General features: G+C 46.5%; 2 protein-coding genes across 2 annotated transcripts; both read right to left on the bottom strand.

Annotated features, from left to right (window-relative positions):
* Positions 1–2,904: 2,904 nt before the first annotated feature.
* On the bottom strand, positions 2,905–3,675 carry LOC129523556 (ribosome biogenesis protein BMS1 homolog). Its single transcript, XM_063699097.1, has 2 exons — positions 3,605–3,675; positions 2,905–3,262 (listed from the first exon to the last, which is right to left on the bottom strand). The coding sequence occupies exons 1-2, from the start codon at positions 3,609–3,611 to the stop codon at positions 2,979–2,981; spliced, it is 291 nt and encodes a 96-aa protein (XP_063555167.1). The 5' UTR covers positions 3,612–3,675; the 3' UTR covers positions 2,905–2,978.
* A 2,442-nt stretch (positions 3,676–6,117) lies between these two features.
* Positions 6,118–16,310, bottom strand: LOC101138622 (ribosome biogenesis protein BMS1 homolog). Its single transcript, XM_063699114.1, has 5 exons — positions 16,167–16,310; positions 10,225–10,296; positions 9,408–9,566; positions 6,467–6,655; positions 6,118–6,382 (listed from the first exon to the last, which is right to left on the bottom strand). The coding sequence occupies exons 1-5, from the start codon at positions 16,308–16,310 to the stop codon at positions 6,191–6,193; spliced, it is 756 nt and encodes a 251-aa protein (XP_063555184.1). The 3' UTR covers positions 6,118–6,190.
* Positions 16,311–20,496: the final 4,186 nt, after the last annotated feature.

Here is a 20,496-nt window from a genome sequence, read left to right as displayed (position 1 = left end):
TTTCCAGGGAGTCAGTGCCTTGGCCAGTCTGAGCAGTCACACCCCCCACTGCATGAGAGCTGAAGCACTGCCCTGCTTCACAGGGAATCAGTGACTTGGCTGAACTGAGCAGCCACACCTGCCAGGGATGAGCCAACATGGCACCCCTACATCCCAGGAAAACGGCATTAGCTGAACTTGGGTACCTTGCCCTTCAGGACAAACAACTGTAGAACCCTGCTTCCTTGGAACTGGACTAGCCCTGGAGAATGTGAGTTGCCCAGGCACCTGCCTCCCCAGGGAGAGAAGTAGTTGCTGCACTGGTCCCTGCCCCCGAGGGCCCAAGCCACAGTAGTGCTCCACCATTCTGGGGTCTTTGCTGATGCTGCGCCTGGCCTTACAGAGACTGAGATGCTGCTGTGTCCCACCACTGCAGGGTCCAGAGTCACTATCATGTCACTCCCACGTCCAGAGTCACTCCCATCCCCTGGGAGTTTACTTCTTAAACTCTTCGCAAAAACAGAGTGAGAGGAAGTAATTCCAAACACATTTTACCAGGCCAGTATCACCTTAATACCTAAGCCAAACCGAAACACACACACACACACACACACACACACACACACACACACACACACACACACACCAAACAAACAAAAACTACAGGTCAACTTCTCCAATAAATTAAATACTGATGCAAACATCCTAAAAAAATTTTAGCAAATAGAATTCAACAACACATCAAAAACATTATACATCGTGCTTAAGTGGGATTTATCCCTGGCATGCAAGGCTGGTTTAAAATATGTAAATCAATCAATGTGATATATCACATTAACAAAATGAAAGATAAAACGACATGGTCACCTCAATTGATGCAGTAAAAGCATTTAACAAAGTTTAGCAACCTTTCTTGATAAAACCTCTTAATAGTTTATGTATAGAAGGAAAGTTCCTCAACATAATAAAGACCATTTATGAAAAACCCACAGTCTAATCATAGTTAGTGGGGAACAACTAAAGCTTTTCCACTAAGATTGAGTACAAGATAGGGATGGCCAGCCTCATCACTTTTATTCAGCAGAGTACTTGCAAGAGCAATCAGATGAGAAAAAAAAGGCAACTAAATTAAAGAAGTAAAATTATCTCCATTTGCAGATGACAAGATCCTTTACGTAAAAAACTCCAAAGATTCCACAAAAAAACTGTGAGAACTACTAAATCAATTCAGTTAAGCTGCAAGGTATAAACTCAACATATAAAAATCAGTTGCATTTCTATGTGCAAATAACCTAGCTGATGAAGCAATCAAGAAAATAATCTCATTTACGATAGCATCAAAGAAAAACAAAAACTTAGGAATACATTTAACCAAGAAGGTGAGAGATGTGTACACTTGAAAACCATAAAACATTGATGAAAGAAATTTAGACATGAACAAATGAAAAGACATCCTATGTTTATGGATCAGAAGAATTAATATTGTTAAAATGTTCACACTACCCAAAGCAACTATACAGATTTAACACAATCCTCATCAAAGTTCTGATGACATTCTTCACAGAACAGAATAGAACAATCCTGGCCAGGCACAGTGGCTCACACCTGTAATTCCAGCACTTTGGGAGACCGCAGCGGGTGGATCACGAGGTCAGGAGTTGGAGACCAGCCCGGCCAACATAGTGAAACCCTGTCTCTACTAAAACTACAAAAATTGGCTGGGCATAGTGGCATGTGCCTGTAGTCCCAGCTACCTGGGAGGCTGAGGCAGAAGAATTGCTTGAATCCAGGAGGCAGAGGTTTTAGTGAGCTGAGATTATGCCACTGCACTCCAGCTTGGGTGACAGAGTGAGACTTCACCTCAAAAAAAAAAAAAAAAAAAAAAGAAAAGAAAAAACAATCCTGAAACTCATATGGAACCACAAAAAACCCCAAACAGCCAACAGATAACTGTGAAAGAAAAAGTTGGAGGCATCACACCTCTTGATTTAAAATTGTATTACAAAGCTATAGTAATCAAAACAGTATGGTGCTGGCATAAAAAAAAAAATAGACCAATGGAACAGAACAGAGACCTTTGAAATAAATCCAAACATATACTGTCAACTAATTTTTGACAAGGGCAAACAAGACAACACAATGGTAAAAAAGGTAGTTTCTTCAATAATATGATTTTCACATGCAAAAGAATAAAATTGGACCCTGATCATACACCATACACAAAAATCAACTCAAAACAGATACAAGACCAAAGACCCAAAGAAGACCTGAAACCATAAAACTCCTAGAAGAAAACATAGGGGGAAAGCCTCTTGACATTGGCCTTAGCAATAATTTTTTGGATATCGCACCACAAGCCAGGCTACAAATGTAAACAAATGTAAACATAAACAAGGAGGACTGCATCAAACTAAAAAGCTTCTGCACAGCAAAGGAACAACCAACAAAATGAAAGGGGAACCTACAGACTGGAAGAAATATTTGCAAACCACATATCTCATAAAGTGTTAATATCCAAAAATCAGTAAAGAACTCTTACAACTTAATAGCAGAAAAACAACCCAGTTGAAAAATGGGCCAAATAGGAAATGACCAATAGGAAATGGGGAGATGTACATTAAAATAATACAAAGTAGCAGACATGTAGGATGAACAAGTTAGAGATCTAGTGTACATCATGAGGGCTATAGTTAATAAAAATATATTGTCTTTGGGATTTTTGTTAAATAAGTAGATTTTAGCTGTTCCTGTCACACAAACAAAAATCTAACTATGTGAGATGGTAGCTATGTTAATTTGCTTCACTATAGTAACCAGTTTACTATCTATATGTATCCTTTAAGATCATGTTGTCAACCTCAAATACATAAAATAAAATTTATTTTAAAAAATAAAAGTTTGTCTTCAATCCAGAAAGAACCACTATTACCATTTTTTGGTGTTCCATTCCAAAATATCCCACAAATATACAATTGTTCAATCAAATTTAACATTAGACTTTATACCTGAACATTCAAAGTACGTAAGAAATTATAGAAAAGTGTCTGTGTGACTCCCTGTCTGTAGAGCACAGGCTTCATCTCCACTAACACACACACGACCAGTACCTTATACAGAGAGTCCTTGTTTGTCTTTAGTCTGACACCATGGGCGAGCCCGAGGTGGCCCGTGGTCCACAATCCTGACCAGGTGTCTTTCTCACCCACTGGTTTCAACAAAGATGTTACTGGGTTATAGAAGGCTGGGATGGAAACAGGATACCAAGTTCGCATGAAGACAATATCTGAAAAGAGGTAATTTACTTTAACATTTTCAAAAGAAGATTCATATCCATATTGAGAAGAAACAAAGAACAAAACCTTCACTCCAAACTTCTCTACCTGGCTGCAAAGTATTTGAAGGGAAAGCTCGCTAAGGAAACTATTCTCATAGATCACAGAACTGTTACTGGGTGTGGCCAGGGGACTGCAGACACCAGGTGAATGGGCACACCACATAAGACTGGGAGATCTAAGGCTGGAGCTGCTCAACTCTCTGGAGACCTGACTCCAGCCTCTCGTCACACTGGCTAGAAGTCAAGCATGAATGGTAACACCCTGCCCTGAACACTACTGAAGACACTCACCGCTCATCCGCAGCTTATCCTCAAAGCTAGCCTGGAAAGCTCCTTCTGGAGCTCAGAGTGCTCTCTTGATCTGCCCCCTTATCACACTGACAGTTCGAATCACAGCATCTTCACATTTGGCCACTTCCAAGGCAGAATTAAACATTCCCTACAGGTATAGCAAGATAAAAACACACACACACACAAAATCATATACTTTATACTTTACTTCTTACTTCAAACATACATCCTTGATTAAAGAACAAAAACAACTCACTGAAGGGTGATAAAATAATCAAAATGTATTTGCCTCTGAAAGTGGAATTACTACCTCAAAAAGAATACAACTCTTTCATTTTCCCCAAAATAATCATGTGAGTTCATGGGCATGCTCATCACCGCTGTCTGTGTGGAAGAGAAGATCAAAGAGGGATTTACTGGACTGAATTGGCCTAGGAAGCCTTTGCTGGCATCTCTCAGACTGGACTGCAGCCCAGATCCTTTTACTCGGATGCATGCACTTAGAACATGAAAACATAAGATAAACGCCGGTGGTATTATTACCTTATATGGTAAGAACATTTTATGACTTCCTAACTCTGTGTTTTCAATAGAAACATCCCCACTAATGAAATTGTCAATAAATGCTGCTCAAACCATCCTCCCCAAATACTGTAAAACAGTACATCCGTTTCTCTGTACCCTTGCCAAGTTATCTGCAAATGCTTTGTCGATTTTTCTACTGAGTTAGACAAACTTGTGATTTTTTTCCCTTTCTTAACACCAATTTAAAAAGTAGGAAACAAAAACCTAGTGGATAAAATGACATATTTTCAATATGAGTTCTGTGGCAGTCTCACATGGAAGTCAGGAGGAACAGCCTCAATTCCTAAATAGCTGTTTACCACTGCTTTTTTGAGCATATTTAAGTAATACAGAATATAAAGGAACAAACAAAATATGAAGTTTATAAAACATTCCAAACACTTTTCTAAAAATATGAGGCCCACATTTTAGAGGTATTTCATTCCTTTTCTCAAACAATATGGACATTTATAAATATGAGAATATATAGATATACAGACCTTAATAAATGAAGTGTTCTTGAAAATTTCATATGGAAAAACAGCTTTAATTTCTTCACAATTTTTATGGATTTATCCAGATCAAGGACAACTCCTGTGGCAGCGATCCGAAAATCAGGCTAACAGGAGCCCCAAAATTTGAAAATAGGAATAATATTAGCAAGAGAAAAACTTCAATTCTATGTGACACAATAAATTACCAAAGTGAATTTTACTTACAATTAGCTAAGAAAAACAAGAGACCATCTGAACTTGCAACCCAGTGGTTTGACAAAAGCAATCCAAAACCTTAAAGTTGGTAAGCCAAACTAACAAGGGTGACTTCAGGCCAGGCACAGTGGCTCATACCTGTAATCCCAGCACTTTGGGAGGCCAAGGCAGGTGGATCACCTGAGGTCAGAAGTTTGAAACCAGTCTGGCCAACATGGCAAAATTCCGTCTCTACTAAAAATACAAAAATTAGCTCGGCATGATGGTGCACACCTGTAATCCCAGCTACTCGGGAGGCTGAGGCAGGAGAACAGCTTAAACCCAGGAGGCAGAGGTTGCAGCGAGCCAAGATCGTGCCACTGCACTCCAGCCTGGATGACAGAGTGCGACTCTGTCTCAAAAAAAAAAAAAAAAAAAAGAAAAAAGAAAAAAAAGGCTACTTGAGTACTTTCCTGAGAGTGATTTCAGAGGAATGTAATTTTACTATAATGATTTATTTGGAACGAAATGGAAAAGAAAAATACAGTTGCAATGTTTAGGAAATTAAAATTTGGACCTCCAGGGAAGATTCCATCTGCTCATTATTCTGCTTTCTTCTCTGTTAAATGGGACCAGTAAACCCTGCCCTGCCTGACTGACTGGTCAAATGAAAATGGAGTGAACAGACTGCTACCGCAGCACAGCTGCAGGGAGTCTTGTGTCTGGGTGGTCTCTGATGTCTCCTCATAACCTCATATAGTGCTTAGCACATGGTGAGCACTGCTTAAATACTTGCTTAGATAAATAAATGCAAAAGATGCACAAAAATAGGAAATGTACCATTATAATTCTTCCACCTCCCCTCCTCTAATCCCACACCCTACTGAAAAGGATGTACGAAGATTAAAAGCAAAGGGAAATTTACTTTATAATAATAAAAATGAGTAATTTTCAACTTAAAGCCTCATGTACATAATAACCCACATTCAGGATATATTTCTCAAACCAATCTGTAAAAGAAATCGTCCAAGATAGTTACCATTATGCCACTGACAGACTGTATTGCCAAGAAACCAGTTCCCTGTGGAGTGATAGGGTCTTAAAGGAAAAGGAAAAAGAGAAATATAGCAAACTAGAAATTTTAGATTCTAGTTTAACATACTGGATATGGACATTTACATTTGGATATAGATTTACATATATACTCCAAACCACCTCCTCGCTCCCAGAAAACAGAAACATCTTAGGAGTGGAATTTTATGAAAGGAAAAGCACAAAGCTAAAATAACGCAGCCTGTAAAGTTTAATCTCGGCAATAGGCAAGTTATTGTAATCATATTTTACCCCAAAAGGCTGCTCCACAATGCATGTGCTGTGGGGTATACTTTAGAAGCCTTTGTCTTCCATTGTGGTCTTCAATATAATAGAGCAGGATGGTCTGAAACCTCCTCCACCCTACAGAAAATATGATTGGATCTTGGGACTTGAGGATTTTCTTATACCAGCGATGTTTCTTCAGACGCATCTGAGGGGGATGAGAGGGTAAGATGATTGATGGAGGGGAAATCCACAGAGCCTCAGGCACCAAATATGCAGCAAAGGGACCCACCTGCACGTGTCCAACATTTCCCTCGCTGTTGCCCAAGCCACCCAGGATAATGGGGTAATGGGGGTCAAAGTTCTGCACAAATTCACAGGGAACATTTTCAATCTCAACGCGGACGTACATCCCAGGTCGAAAACCATCATACTGAACTCTGGCTTTATCATCTTGATCTTCAAATTCTACGTAATCCAGCTGTACATGACGGGGTGGGGGGGAAAAACCTGTATGCTGTTATTTGTAATAAACATAGGATTAACATGAACAAATAAGCAATTTCTAAGTAAAGGAACTGTGGACAGAATTATGTAGGCTTTATCTTATTAAAAATACTACACATTTGCCGGGTACAGTGGCTCATGCCTGTAATCCCAGCACTTTGGGAGGCTGAGGCGGGCAGATCACATGAGGTCAGGAGTTTGAAACCAGCCTCGCCAACATGGTGAAACCCCGTCTCTACTAAAAATACCAAAATCAGCTGGGCATGGTGGTGCGTGCCTGTAGTCCCAACTACTCAGGAGGCAGAGGTGAGAGAATCGCTTGAACCTGGGAGACGGAGGTTGCAGTGAGTCAAGATCGTGCCACTGCACTCCAGCCTGGGCAATAGAGCGAGATTCCATCTCAAAAAACAAAAAAACAAAAAAAAACCCTACACATTTTACCTCTACAGTCTGTTCAGAATATGTCCCAACCATTTTCTTCTCTCCTGCTCCAAGGGACAGCAAATGTAGATAACTGTGGAGCCCTGCGTGCTCGAACATTGGAAACATCCCCAGTCCACACTTTCTTTCCTTCCTCTCCAAATAATTCTTTCACACTTTTCCCTTGTCTTCAAACACCCACCACCACCCTCACCTTCACTCAGCTGATGGCTGTTTCCTGATTCACTCCAAAACCAAAAGAACCTCTACGGTCAACCCTCTACCAGGGTTTCCTCCCATATCCAGCCTTATCAGAGCTCTGACCTGGCCCATAGAGGAGCTATGTGTGGCTATTTAAATGAAAATTAATTACAATTACATAATATTTAAAATGCAGTTCCTCAATCACACTAGTCACACTAGAAGTGGTCCATATCAACTTGCAGCCAGTGTTACAATATTGGGAAGCACAGACGTGCATCTCCATGATCACAGAAAGTTCTACGGGCAGCTCAGGCACAGATGATTTGTCCATGCCTCTACTCAGGGCCACACGTCACTTGCTCACTAGACACCATCCACTCTTCCTGGACTTTATTCCAACAGCTCTTCCCTCTGTTCTCTCTCTTATCTCAAAACCTTTTGATTCCACTTCTTCCACCAAAAACTGCTTCATTTCTCTGCTTCTCTCTGCAGCAAAACCCCACAAAAGTTTTCCACAGTTGCAGCCTCCAGTTCCTCTGCTCCCATTCTCCTACATCCATGAAAATTGGTGCTTGCCAAGATCGCTGAAGGCCTCCACGCTGAAGGACTCCTCCAGTGGTCAACTCTGCCTTTACTGTAGTTAACACTGCAGCGGGATCTGAACAGTGCTTCGCCTCTGTGTACAACTGGACTCCTGCGTGCCTGCATGCTCACACTGCTTCTCCCTCTCCCTCCTAGGCACTGCTCAGGCCTCACGGCCGCAATCGCCCCATCTCGCCCATGCCAGTCTTGCTCCTCCCAGTCACTCTGCACTCACTCCCCGGCCACCTCACAGAGTTAAGTGGCATCTACGTGCTGAGGGCTGTACATCTAAGTCCCTGGCCAGACCTGTCTCTCCAGACTTGACACTCCATTTGTCTGCATGATACCCAGCCAAACCAAACATCATCTTCCCAAAACTGCATCTGCAGACAGTTTCCTATTTAATCTGCAATAACCCATCCTTCCAGGAACTTCCAGTCGCCATCCTCATTTCCTCTCACACACCCCACATTCAGTCCACCAGGAAATCCTACTGACCCAGCTTCCAAATAAACTCTATCCGGGTTTGACTCTTTGTCTCATCTCCACTGCCAGCCCTCTGGTTTGTGCCACCGGACTGATCTCTATCAGACTGATGTCTTGGCAGAGTGATCTGATTACCTGAATGTCTCTCCTCTGCTCAAAACCCTCCAAGGACTCCCATTTCAGAGTGAAACATTCAGTCTTTTCCAATGGCCCACAAGGCTCTAGGTAATTTTAAATTGTAAATGGTGTGAAGCAAAAACTTCAGAGTTAGCCTGGTCATGCCTTTCAAAGGTCAACACAGACTAGCAACCACTAAGCTAATGCCTAATCAGGAAACAGTCCTTTGACTAGATGAAGATCTAGGATGAAACTCCGTTTCACAAATCATATACCTAATCTGTTCCAGCTTACACAGGCACTCCTGGCCTCACTAACAAGACACAACTCAGATGCTCACCATCAACTGTACACACGTTTCTGTGTCTGTCTCCTTCAGAGTGACATCACCGCCTCCAGCAACCTGCTCAGCACCTCCAGGCAGGCGGGCCACACCATGTCCCTTTATCTCCGCATCTGACCTTATACTCCACATGTCCTTCTGAACTCTGACCAGGATGAGTTTTCAGAGCACTTCCCCTGGGAGCTCTGGTGTGTCCATAAGCCACACGGGCCACTGATCACCTGCCATTCAAATCAGGGTGCAGCGATCGGAATAGGCAGCATTGGCTTGCGCTGAAATGAACACACTGTCTCAGATCACTACATTGTAAAAGTCTCAGAAGTAGAGACCATGTCTCAGTCATTTCGGTTTCCTAATTCTTGTGACAAAATAGGTATGGATCTTTTTCTGGTGATCTTCTGACTGTAGAAACAATGAGCTCACTGCATGAATAAACACACTCACATGCATCTACCCATGAGTCCAAATGAAAGGCACAGAAGCAGGATAGGAAGCAGGGACCCAAAGAAAGTCAGGGATTCCTGCACTATGTGATAGTCTTGACAAGAGGCTGAGAGGAACTGAGGTTTCTCACCTGTGCTTCTTTCTGCATTTCTCCTTTAAGATCATCAAAATATGTGCTTTCTCCTTCATCATATTCCGCATCAAACATCTCCTTCAATTTTCTCTTCTTATCCAAATGCTTTTTCTTGGCACTTTCTTCTTCGTCGGGGTCAATTTCTTCCTTGTTTCTCTATATCTTCATTCTTAAATTTCCAGAAGAAAAAAATTTGTGTATGCTTATGACGGTCTTTTCTTTAAACATTACATTTTTTAAAGTTCTATTTAAACAAAAATCTTAGCAAAAATCTGTTATCATTATCGATAAAACAAAACAAAACACAACATAATCTTTGTCTCTGAATAACATGGTACTGCTACAGGAAATTGTTACATCTGCGTTACAATTAGCTGCTATTCCTTAAGCTGGCTGGGAACACAAGCTAGAATAAAAATAACAGACATGTCCTTCACCCAGATGCTCCCAGACCCTGTTCTAAAGAAATATTAGGGAGAACAGGGACTTCATTCTTTTAAATGACACTTCAATTTAAAAAGAGGAGAATGATGGCAATGGTTGAATGTAAGTCTGAGAAGCTAAGACTTCTGTGAGTGAAAAATCACAGTGGTCTTGGCAAATGACTATGGCAAGAAACGGTAGTAACTGTCGTCCAAAACTTAACAAGTAAACAAGAAAGCTTCTCTTTGGTCCCCACATCCCCACCCTTTAGGAAGGAATCTATCCATCCAGTCTGCAATCTTCACACATCACAAGTAAGATTTGCATTTCTCAATGTGGGCCTCTCTCAGAACACAATGACCAAGAACAGCCAGCTACGACAAAGTCATACCTGAGTGTCGGGGCCCGATTTTCCCTTGTGCACGTCCCGTTTCCAAGTCTTCAAAGTCACCGTAGAGCTCCTCTGGGAAAAGAACACCCAAAGGCTGCTCTGTGAGCCAGGCATGCATGTGCTGCTGGCCCCACCCATGACAGGCCCACAATGCGCTCCGCGTTCCAAGCCTCATTCTTACTGTTCCTGTCACTAGACACACAGGCAAAACTTTGCACTAGGGAATGCTTCATAAAACAGTTAGTATTTCATCATCTGATTAGGTAAACTAAATTGACCCAATCCACATTTCCGCACTTCATGTCAAAAATCCCAATCTCAATTTTTCCAGTATAGATAACGGACACTCTTTCGTCTTTTTTTTTTCTTTTTTTTTTTTTTGGAGACGGAGTCTCACTCTGTCACTCAAGCTGGAGTGCAGTGGCACGATCTCAGCTCACTGCAACCTCTGCCTCCCAGGTTCAAGCAATTCTACCGCCTCAGTCTCCCGAGTAGCTGGGATTATAGGCACCCGCCACCAGGCCTGGCTAATTTTTGTATTTTTAGTAGAGATGGGATTTCACCATATTGGCCAGGCTGGTCTCGAACTCCTGACCTCGTGATCTGCCCTCCTCAGCCTCCCAAAGTCCTGGGATTACAGGCATGAGACACTGCAACCGGCCAATGGACACTCTTTATGAAAGACACAGAGGTCTATCCGTGTCCCCCAAATGAATAATTCAAAGAGTGAATGGAAAAGTCCCACGCTGATAACCAGCACATGTGAAAAGGAGTCTCAATGTAAGTTCAACACAACACAATCGTGTAACACACCTAGGGGAAATTTTAGATCATATAAAACATAGCATTTAGATTAAGAGTAGAGCCCCAAACCACACCAAACCCATGGGAAGAGCTTATTCACTCATTCATTCCTTCATTTGTTTTTGGAGCTCTGGGTTCAATTATAGTTCCCACTCTTAAAAGAAATAGACAAGTAAGGCTGGGTGCAGTGGCTCACACCTGTAAACCCAGCACTTTGGGGGCCCGGGAGGCAGAGGTTGCAGTGAGCCATAATTGCGTCACTGAACTCCAGCCTGGGTGACAAAGTGAGACCCTGTCTCAAAAAAAGGAAAACAAAAGAAAGAGGCAAGTTAAAACTCATTTGGGAGAGCAATGTTTAGAAGGCTATTAAAACATTTTCACATAAGGGCCAAAGAACCAGGTAGATGTTATAAAAGATAGGAAGCTCCTATTTGTAATAAAAGCAAAAAAGGATAAAATAGGAATAAACCTAACAAGAAGTGCACCAGAACTTTATTTATTTAAAAAAGAAGAAAAGCTTTAATATGCTACCAAAGGACAAAAGGAATAGCATCACTACCAACACTCGTAAGTGCTCTCCACACCAGGCACTGTGTTAAGTACTTTCCTTGCCTTAACCACATTCTTCAACCCAAGGAAGTAGATGTTGTAAGTATTATATACTAAATAATGGTATGTCCTCATTTGAAAAGGAAGACCCGACATCACAAATACGCCAATTCTCCCTTTAGCACAGTTACAACCCGAAACCACCACTAAGGATTTCTGGTCTAGAGAAGATAACACATTATACCCTCCTAAGAAATGTAACCCAAACTCTAGAAATAATAGACAGGAGATGATCAATGGAGAATTCCGAAACGTGGACAGAAAAAGGCTGCCGAGGGACTCTAGGACTAGGGAATGCATAGTGGCCAGGTGTCTCCCTGGACCTCATCCAATAGGATGGTGACCCAGGCCCAGAGTTTCCCAACTCCCAGTGTAGCAATAGAAGGCAACCCAGGCAGACTCAGTCCCCGCAGATCAAAGGAGATCTTCCCCACAACAAGAAAACCAGCTCCACACACCAAGACAACCACCATTCCCCACCCACCTAGCTGCAGCAGGTGGCCCAGCCTGGGGAAGCTCCCCTGTTCCCTCAGGTGGGCAACAGCAGGGACTGGTGGGAGAATCCCAGCGATACATATTAGACAAACAGACCAAAATAACACCATGAAGGCTCTGAAATTAAATTGCCATTGGAATCACAGCCCACAAAGTAGACCAAGACCTACAGACTAAACCTAAACAGGAGGACTGCCTGCAAAAATAAAAAAAAATTACATAGGCAGATGTTGGAACCACCTGACTCATCACTTATAACAGTCAGTATAAAAATGCTTCAACAAGCAACTACAAATCCTATGGCAACAATCAAAGAACTGAAAACGTCAGCAAAGAAACTGAAGAAGAATCAAATGGAAATTACAGAAATATAAAATACAGTAAGAGAAATTTAAAAAAAAATCTAACTGGATGGGCTCTATTGAGTAAAAGTGGAGACGACAGAGGAGAGAATCAGAGAAGCTGAAACCTGATCAACAGAATTCACCCAGTCTAAACAATAGAGAGAAAATAACCTGAAAACAAATGAACAGAGCTGCACGGACCTGTGGGACGATAACAAAAGACCCCGCATTTATGTTATCTGAGTCCCACAGGAGACCAGAGCTGCGAAAGCATGCAAATAACTAATTCCTGAGGCTTCCCACATTTGGTGAAAGATATAAACTTACAGATTCAAGAAGCTGAGCAAACCTCAAAGTATACCAAAAGAAAGCAACACTGATTAAACTTTCAAAACGAAAAACAAAGAGCAAAAATGGCAGAATGCCTGTAGGGACACGCCAACTCAAATGCCATGGAGGCCAGAAGGAAGTGGCACAACATTTTCAAGTGCTTAAAAAAACCAACCAAACAAAAAAACCAACCAAACAAAAAAACTATTGGCTGCAAATTCTATATCCCATGAAACTACCCTTCAGAAATGAAGAAAGAAATAAAGACATTCTCAGAGGAAGAGAATATAGGAATTTGTCACTGATCAATTTAGAAATGCTAAAAAGTGGCTACAGAAATATGTTCTGTCATTTCCACAATACAGAAAATTAAAACACGAAATCAAAATAAAAAATGGCTACAGAAAGTTCTTATGCAGAAGGGATAAATATGGGACTATGGGAGGAGGGACAAAGGAAAGACCAGAAATGTGGATACATACACGAGACAATCCACAGTTCTTAAAATCACATTTGACGACTGAAACAAAAACTATACCACCACATACTACTCAAGCCAGTGATTTATACAAGTGGAAAAGGTAAAGTGACATAAATGCAAGGCAGGTTTCCACACTTTGAAGTGGTAAATACTGGTACCAGTAGACTACTATATTACAATACACATATTGTAACATCCAGAGCAAACACTTTAAGACTATACAAAGAGATACACGCAACAACATTATACAGAAATAGATCAAGATGGAGGAAAAGAAAAAGGAAACAAAAAAGGAAATAATAAAAACATCAGACATAAGCAATTATGTAACAATAAGCACCTTAAATGTAAATGGTCTAAATAAACCAAAAGACAGATTGATGGAGAACCTATAATAAACACATGGTCCAACTAAATACTGTTCATAAGAAACTTCAGACTCACTTAAGGACCTAAGTAGGTTGAAAGTAAAAGAATGGAGAAAGATATCCTGTGAAATCATTAATTTTTTAAGGAAGCAGGAGTGAATATATTAATATCTCATGAAGTAGACTTCAAGCAAAATAATTTCCCAGAGCTGGAGAGGGTCTTCACTGAATTTTAAGATCTAAAATTTCCTATGCTGCCTTGACATCTTTGAGCCTCACAGGGCCCCAAAGGCCTAGCCGTGGGTTTTCCTGTTTCTACCAGACACCCCCTACCCCGCCACCCAACAGGAAAGGCTCCCCACCTGGCTAGTTCTTTTATCAGCCAGAACAGTTGCACCTCAGCCTAACAAGTTTCACTTCACCTGTCTGCCAGCCCATGAATTTATTCAAACAAGCCAATTGCACTCCCCCTCGGGAACCATTGGTCATTGTGTGTTCTCGTTACTACCAAGCCTGCCTGCTTCCTCAGCCCCCCAGCCCTCACTCCGCTACAGAGTGCGGTGCCCATCTGACCCTGTGTGGCATGCAGTGTCCTCCTCTGAGCTGTGGGTATATGTGACTAAAACACTGCTGTCAATCTCACCCATCCACGCCAGGTGTCGTGTTCAGCCATCCTACACTTTAGGGCAGGGACCCCTCCTTCACCAATGGGGTGAAAAGGAAGTGACCATAACAACTGCTTAATGACAAAAGGATTAACCCACCAAGAAGACATCTACTTCAACATCCTCCTCTTAGCAACTGTTAAAACTAGGCAGAGGCCGGGCACAGTGGCTCATGCCTGTAATCCCAGAACTCTGGGAGGCAAAGACAAAGGATAGCTTGAGGCCAGGAGTTCGAGCCTGGGCAACATAGCAAGGCCTCATCTCTCCGAAAAATTTTAAATTTAGCCAGGTGTGCCGGCACACACCTATAGCACCAGCTACTCAGGAGGTTAAGCCAGGGGAAGTACTTGACCCTAGGAAGTCAAGGCTGCAGTGAGTCATGTTCGTGCCACCACACTACAGTGTAAGTGACAGAGTGAAACTAGGCAGAAAAGGAGCAAGGATTTACAAAAGATCTGAACAGTCAACCAGCAAAATTTGACATCCGTATAACACCCCACTCCCCAACAACAAAACACACACATTTTTAAAGCCAATAGAAATCTACCAAGATGAAGTACATTTGGGGCAATAAAAGAAATCACAGCAAATCTTGCTGTGCGCCCCTCTGCGCCGGCGCCGGCGCCGTGCCCCTCTCTGCGTCTTCTTTTCTCACCATGGGGAAGCGTTTGGGGGCCTCTTGAGGGACCCCCTAGATGCTTCTACTCAGAGCCCCCAAAGCAGGGGAGCCGCCACAACTCTGTCTGCAGCCTCCCCTGTCTGTTCTCGCTACCCAGAGTTCAGTGGCCTGGGGGCTGATGGAGGTGGTCGCCTCTGCCAAGGCCCCTCCAGGCACCTCCCTGGCTCATCCAGCTCACCTTCCTCCCACGCTGGCTCACGCAAAGTGCTCTGGTCACCAGGAGCCCTTCCTGACCAGCCCCGGCCCCTACTTGGCCTTCGCCCACCTGGCCTCCCCTGGAGCCCTGACCTGGGTGCCGGGCCTGCTGGGTCCAGAGCCCACCGCGCCCTGAACAACCCCGAGTCTCAGCCACCCTCAGCTCTTACCCTTTCACAGCTGGGGAGTGGAGCCTGGGCCTGCGCCTCTCCGCGGCCGCGCCGCCGCTGTGCGCCTCTCCGCGCCCGCGCCGCCGCTGTGCGCCGCTGTGCGCCTCTCCGCGCCCGCGCCGCCGCTGTGCGCCTCTCCACCGCTGTGCGCCTCTCCACCACTGTCCGCCTCTCGGCCGCCGTCCCCCTCTCCGCCGCGCCGCCGCCGACCGCCTCTCCGCCGCGCCGCCGCCGACCGCCTCGCCGCCGTGCCGCCGCCGACCGCCTCGCCGCCGCGCCGCCGCCGACCGCCTCGCCGCCGCGCCGCCGCCGACCGCCTCTCCGCCGCTGTCCGCCTCTCCGCCGCTGTCCGCCTCTCCGCCGCTGACCGGCTCTCCGCCGCGCCGCCGCCGACCGGCTCTCCGCCGCGCCGCCGCCGACCGCCTCTCCGTCGCGCCGCCGCCGTCCGCCTCTCCGCCGCGCCGCCGCTGACTGGCTCTCCGCCACGCCGCCTATGACCGCCTCTCCGCCGCTGTCCGCCTCTCCGCCGCTGACCGGCTCTCCGCCGCGCCGCCTCTGTCTGCCTCTCCGCCGCGCCGCCGCTGTCCGCCTCTCCGCCGCGCCGCCGCTGACCGCCTCTCCGCCGCTGTCCGCCTCTCCGCCGCTGACCGGCTCTCCGCCGCTGACCGGCTCTCCGCCGCGCCGCCTCTCCGCCACGCCGCCTCTCCGCCGCACCACCGCTGACCGCCTCTCCGCCGCTGTCCGCCTCTCCGCCGCGCCGCCGCTGACCGCCTCTCCGCCGCCGTCCGCCTCTCCGCCACACCGGCACTGGCGCTGTGTGCCTTTGCAAGGGCGGAGCTGCGTTCTCCTCGGCACAGACCCGGAGAGCATTGCGAGGGCGGAGCTGCGTTCTGCTCTGCACAGACCTTAGGGCACTGCCTCGCTTTGGGACAACTCGGGGCCGCATCGACGGTGAGTAAAATCCTTCCTGTTTGCAGCCATGTTTGTGGTTGGTGGCAGCGATGAACACTGCAGCCAGCCAGAGTGTAGAAAGGCATCGGGGTAAGTGCGCTATCCAGGCTGCACTGCTGGTGGCCTGGGACGGGTTGGGAGCTCTATCTCAGGCGTCACTGCCCGTCTTGGGTGGCTGGTTGGGTGTGCTATCTGGGGCTGTGCTGCCTGCACCGGGGGGGCGGTTTGGGGGCTCAAACCGGGGCTGCACTGCCTTTGGCGGGGAGCCGGTTGGGGGCACTATCCCAGACTGTATTGCTGGCAACAGTGAGGTGGGTTAAGTGTGCTATCTGGGGCTGCACTGTGCGCCTGTGGGGGTGGTGGCGGTTTTGGGTTGAGGGCGCTATGGGGTGCTGTAATGCCCCTGGTGTGGGGAGGCGGGGCAGTTAGGGTATGTTGGGTGTGCTATTTGGGGGGGCGACACTGCTGGTGGTAGGGGGCAGGGTGGGTTGGGGGCCATATCAGGGGCTGCACTGATTGCTTAACTAGGATTTCTGATACTATGTTAAACAACAGTGGTGACAGGGGGCATCCTTATCATGTTCCAGATCTTAGAGGAAAAGCTTTCCATTTTTCCCCATTCCATATGATTCTAGCTGTGGGTGTCTTTCCTGTAGCTTTTATTATGTTGCGGTAGGTTTCTTCTGTGCCCGTTTCTTTGAGGATTTATAGCATGAAGGGATGTTGAATTTCATCAAATGCTTTTTCGGTTTCAGTTGACATGATCATACTGTTTTTGTCGTTTATTTGGTTGATATGATGTATCACATTGTATGTTGAGTGACTCTTGCATTCCAGGGATACATCCCACTTGATCATGATGAATTATCTTTTTAATGTATTACTGAATTTGATTCACTGGTATTTTGTTGAGGATTTTTGCATCAATATTAGAGATCCTGGCCTGTAGTATTCTTCTTCGATGCTTTTATCTGATTTTGGTATCACAGTAATAATGGTCTCATAGAATAAGTTTGGAAGTATTCCCTCTTGTTTTTCAAAATAGTTTGAGCAGGATTCGTACTAGGTCTTTAAATTGTTTGGTGTGAAGCCATCAGCAGTGAAGACATCAGTTCCTGGGCTTTTCTTTACTGGGAGACTTTTTCTGATGGCTTCAATCTCATTACTTGTTACCAATCTGTTCTGGTCTTGGATGTTTTCATTGTTTAACCTAAGTAGGTTGTATGCATCTAGGAATTTGCCAATTTCTACTAGGCATTCCAAATTATTGGCATACAATAGCCAGTTATGATCGTTTGAATTTCTGAAGTATTAGTTGTAACGTCTCCTTTTTTTAATCTGTTGATTTTATTTATTTGAATCTTGTCTCTTTTCTTAGGCCGGTTAAAAGTTTGTCAATTTTGTTTAGCTTTCCAGAAAACCAACTTTTCATTTAATCTTGTGTGTTTTTTATTTCAATTTTGTTTGTGCTACGATCTTATTTATTTTCTTATTTTCGGTTTAATTTGTTCTTACTTTACTAGTTCTTTAAGATGTATTGTTTATTTGAAGTTTTTCTTTTGTTTGGATGGTAGGCACTTATAGCTGTAAATCTCTGCCTTTGTACTGCTTTCTGCGTAACAAGTTTTGGTATACTGTGTTTGCATTACCCTTTGTTTCATGAAATTTTTGAATTTCTGTCTTAATATCTTCATTGACCCGCTAGTCATTTATTCAGGAGGGTAGTGTTTAACTTCCATGTGATTGTATTGTTTCCAAAATTACTTTTCTTATTGATACATAGTTTTATTCCTTTGTAGTGAAAGAAGATGGCCACGGAGACAGACAGCAGCGTGGTCAGAGTGGTAGGAGCCGGCCATCAGCGAGAGCTGCTCCATGCCTGGCTGCTGGGAGCTAGAGCCTGCGGCCCACTGGCTTGCCTCACTGTAGTTGGTGGTGGCAGTGACAGAGACTGCAGCATGAGCAGAGCGGTAGGACAGGGGCTATCCAGGGCTGCACCTTTCGCAGTGTGGAGTGAGTTGGGGGCGCTATCCAGGGTGTCATTGCCTGCATTAGGGGTACTGGTTGGTAGCACTGCACAGGGCTGCACTGCCCACAGCAGGGAGGGTGGGTTATGGGTGCTTTCTGGGGCTGCAATGCCCATGGAGGAGGATAGGTTAGGGCATATCGGGTATACGCTACTGGCAGCATTGGGGGACGGAGGTGAGGGGCGCTATTGAGGGCAGGACTAGCTGTGGAGCGGGGGCGAGTTCGGTGCTATCAGGGGCTGCACTGCTGGCAGCAGTCAACAGAGTTGGCATCCAAGGAAGGAGTGGTTCTCCTCTCCCTGACTCCACACTCCAGAGGGTGAACCACTCTTGGTCATACTGGAGTGCGGCAGGGCATGCAGCGTTTGCATGGGAATCCTGAGCATGGCAGAGCCTCCACACCCACCGTGGTTCCTGGGCCTGTGCACTCTGGGTCTGTGCCTCAGAGGCTGCCAGGCACCCCTGGGGACACCACGGGGGACAGGGCCCTGTGTGTGGAGGCGTCCGGAACAGGAGTTGGCACCTGGGTGCGGAGGGCTGGCTGGGTCTGAATTTTTCTGCTTCTCCTGTTCCCCGAGGAGTGCAGCCCCGGTGGGCCCAATGGTTCCTGTGGAGTGGGGAGCTGGGTGCTGTGGTGTCTCCAGCACCCACCCCAGACCCCAGTTCCCGGCCAGCTTGGGCCAAAAGGAGAGGCTGGACTTTGGAGGGTGGGTGTGAGTGCCTTTGCTGAAACTGGCCCCTGCCACCCAGTGGCCGGCATGACGAGTTGAGGCTCTAACGCTTCCACTCCTCACAACTTCCTCTAGGCTTTTCTGGCTTTGCCCGCCCAGCTGCTCCATGCCAGGAGGAGGAGACACCTAGAGCCTGCAACACCACGGCTCGCCTCGCTGCAGGTGGGTGGCAGTGACGGAGACTGCAGTGCGCCAGAACGGTAGGAGAGCGGCCGCGCTAGGAGGGCAGGCGGCTGCAGGCAGGGTGGGGAGTCAGGCTTACAGCGATGGACAGGCTGCAGCAGTGGCCAGGTGGTAGGAGCCTTGTAGGGAGGGCTGGTGCATTGGCAATGGGCATGGCTTTGCCCTGTGCTTGCTGTGGATCTGGCCCTGTACTGCCCTGCCTTGCCCTGTACCTGCCCTACTGTTACCTGGACTCTCGGCCCTGTCCTGCACTGGTCCCATCCTGACCCTGTCTTGGCCCCGTGCTACCCTGTCCCTGCCCTGGTCTTGCCCTGGCACTGGCCCTGCCCAGAACCTGCACTGGCCTGACCTTGGCTCTGGCCCTGGCTCTGGCCCTGCCCCTTGTCCTGACCCTGGTCCTGTCATGGCACTGGCCCTGCCAATGGTCATGGTCCTGCTCCTGTTCTGGCCCTGACCTGGCCTTGGAAATGTCCTGGCCCTGCTTTGGCCCATCCCTGCCCTGGCCCCACCATGGGCCTGCCTGTTCTGCCCTCTCCTGTCACTGACCTTGCCCTGTGGTCAATGCCCAGTGGTGCCATTGCCCTGCCTTACCCTGCGCTGGTTGTGCCTTGGCCCCGCTTGGTGCTGGCTGCTCCCTGGACCTGCCCTGGACCTGCACTGACCCTGCCTTGGCTTTTGCCCTGCCCTCACTATGGCCTGGCCCTGGCCCTAGCCCTGGTCCTGCCATATCCCTGGCCCTGCCCTTATCCAGGCTCTGCCCCTGCGGCTGCCCTGGCCCTGGTCTGGAACCCGGTCCTGTCAAGGACCTGCCCTGACTCTGCCATGGCCTTGGCCCTGCTCTGCCTTGTTCCTGGCCCTGACCCAGACCCAGACCCTTTCCTGGCTCTGCACTGGCCTTTCCCTGGCCCTGAGCTGGCAGTGGTCTGCCCCTGGTCTTGCCATCACCCTGCCCTGCTGTGCTCTGGATGTGTCATCACCTTGCCCTGGCCCTACTCTGCCTTTGACCCTGCCCTGGCCTTACCTTGGCCCTCACCCTAGTCTTCGCTAGGCCCAGCACAGACCTGGCTCTGACCCTGGCCCTGGTCTTTGTCCTGCCATAGCCTTGGCCCTGAAGTGGACTTGGAGGTGTCCTGGCCCCAGTGTAACATGGCTCTGCATTGGTCTGTCTCTGCCCTGCCCCTACCATCGCCTTGCCCTGCTCTGCCCTGTCCCAGTACTGACCCGGCCACGCTATTTCCCT

Source organism: Gorilla gorilla, chromosome 16, assembly GCF_029281585.2.
Source record: "Gorilla gorilla gorilla isolate KB3781 chromosome 16, NHGRI_mGorGor1-v2.1_pri, whole genome shotgun sequence".
Lineage (NCBI taxonomy): Eukaryota > Metazoa > Chordata > Mammalia > Primates > Hominidae > Gorilla > Gorilla gorilla.
This window is presented reverse-complemented; position numbering and strand designations above follow the sequence as displayed.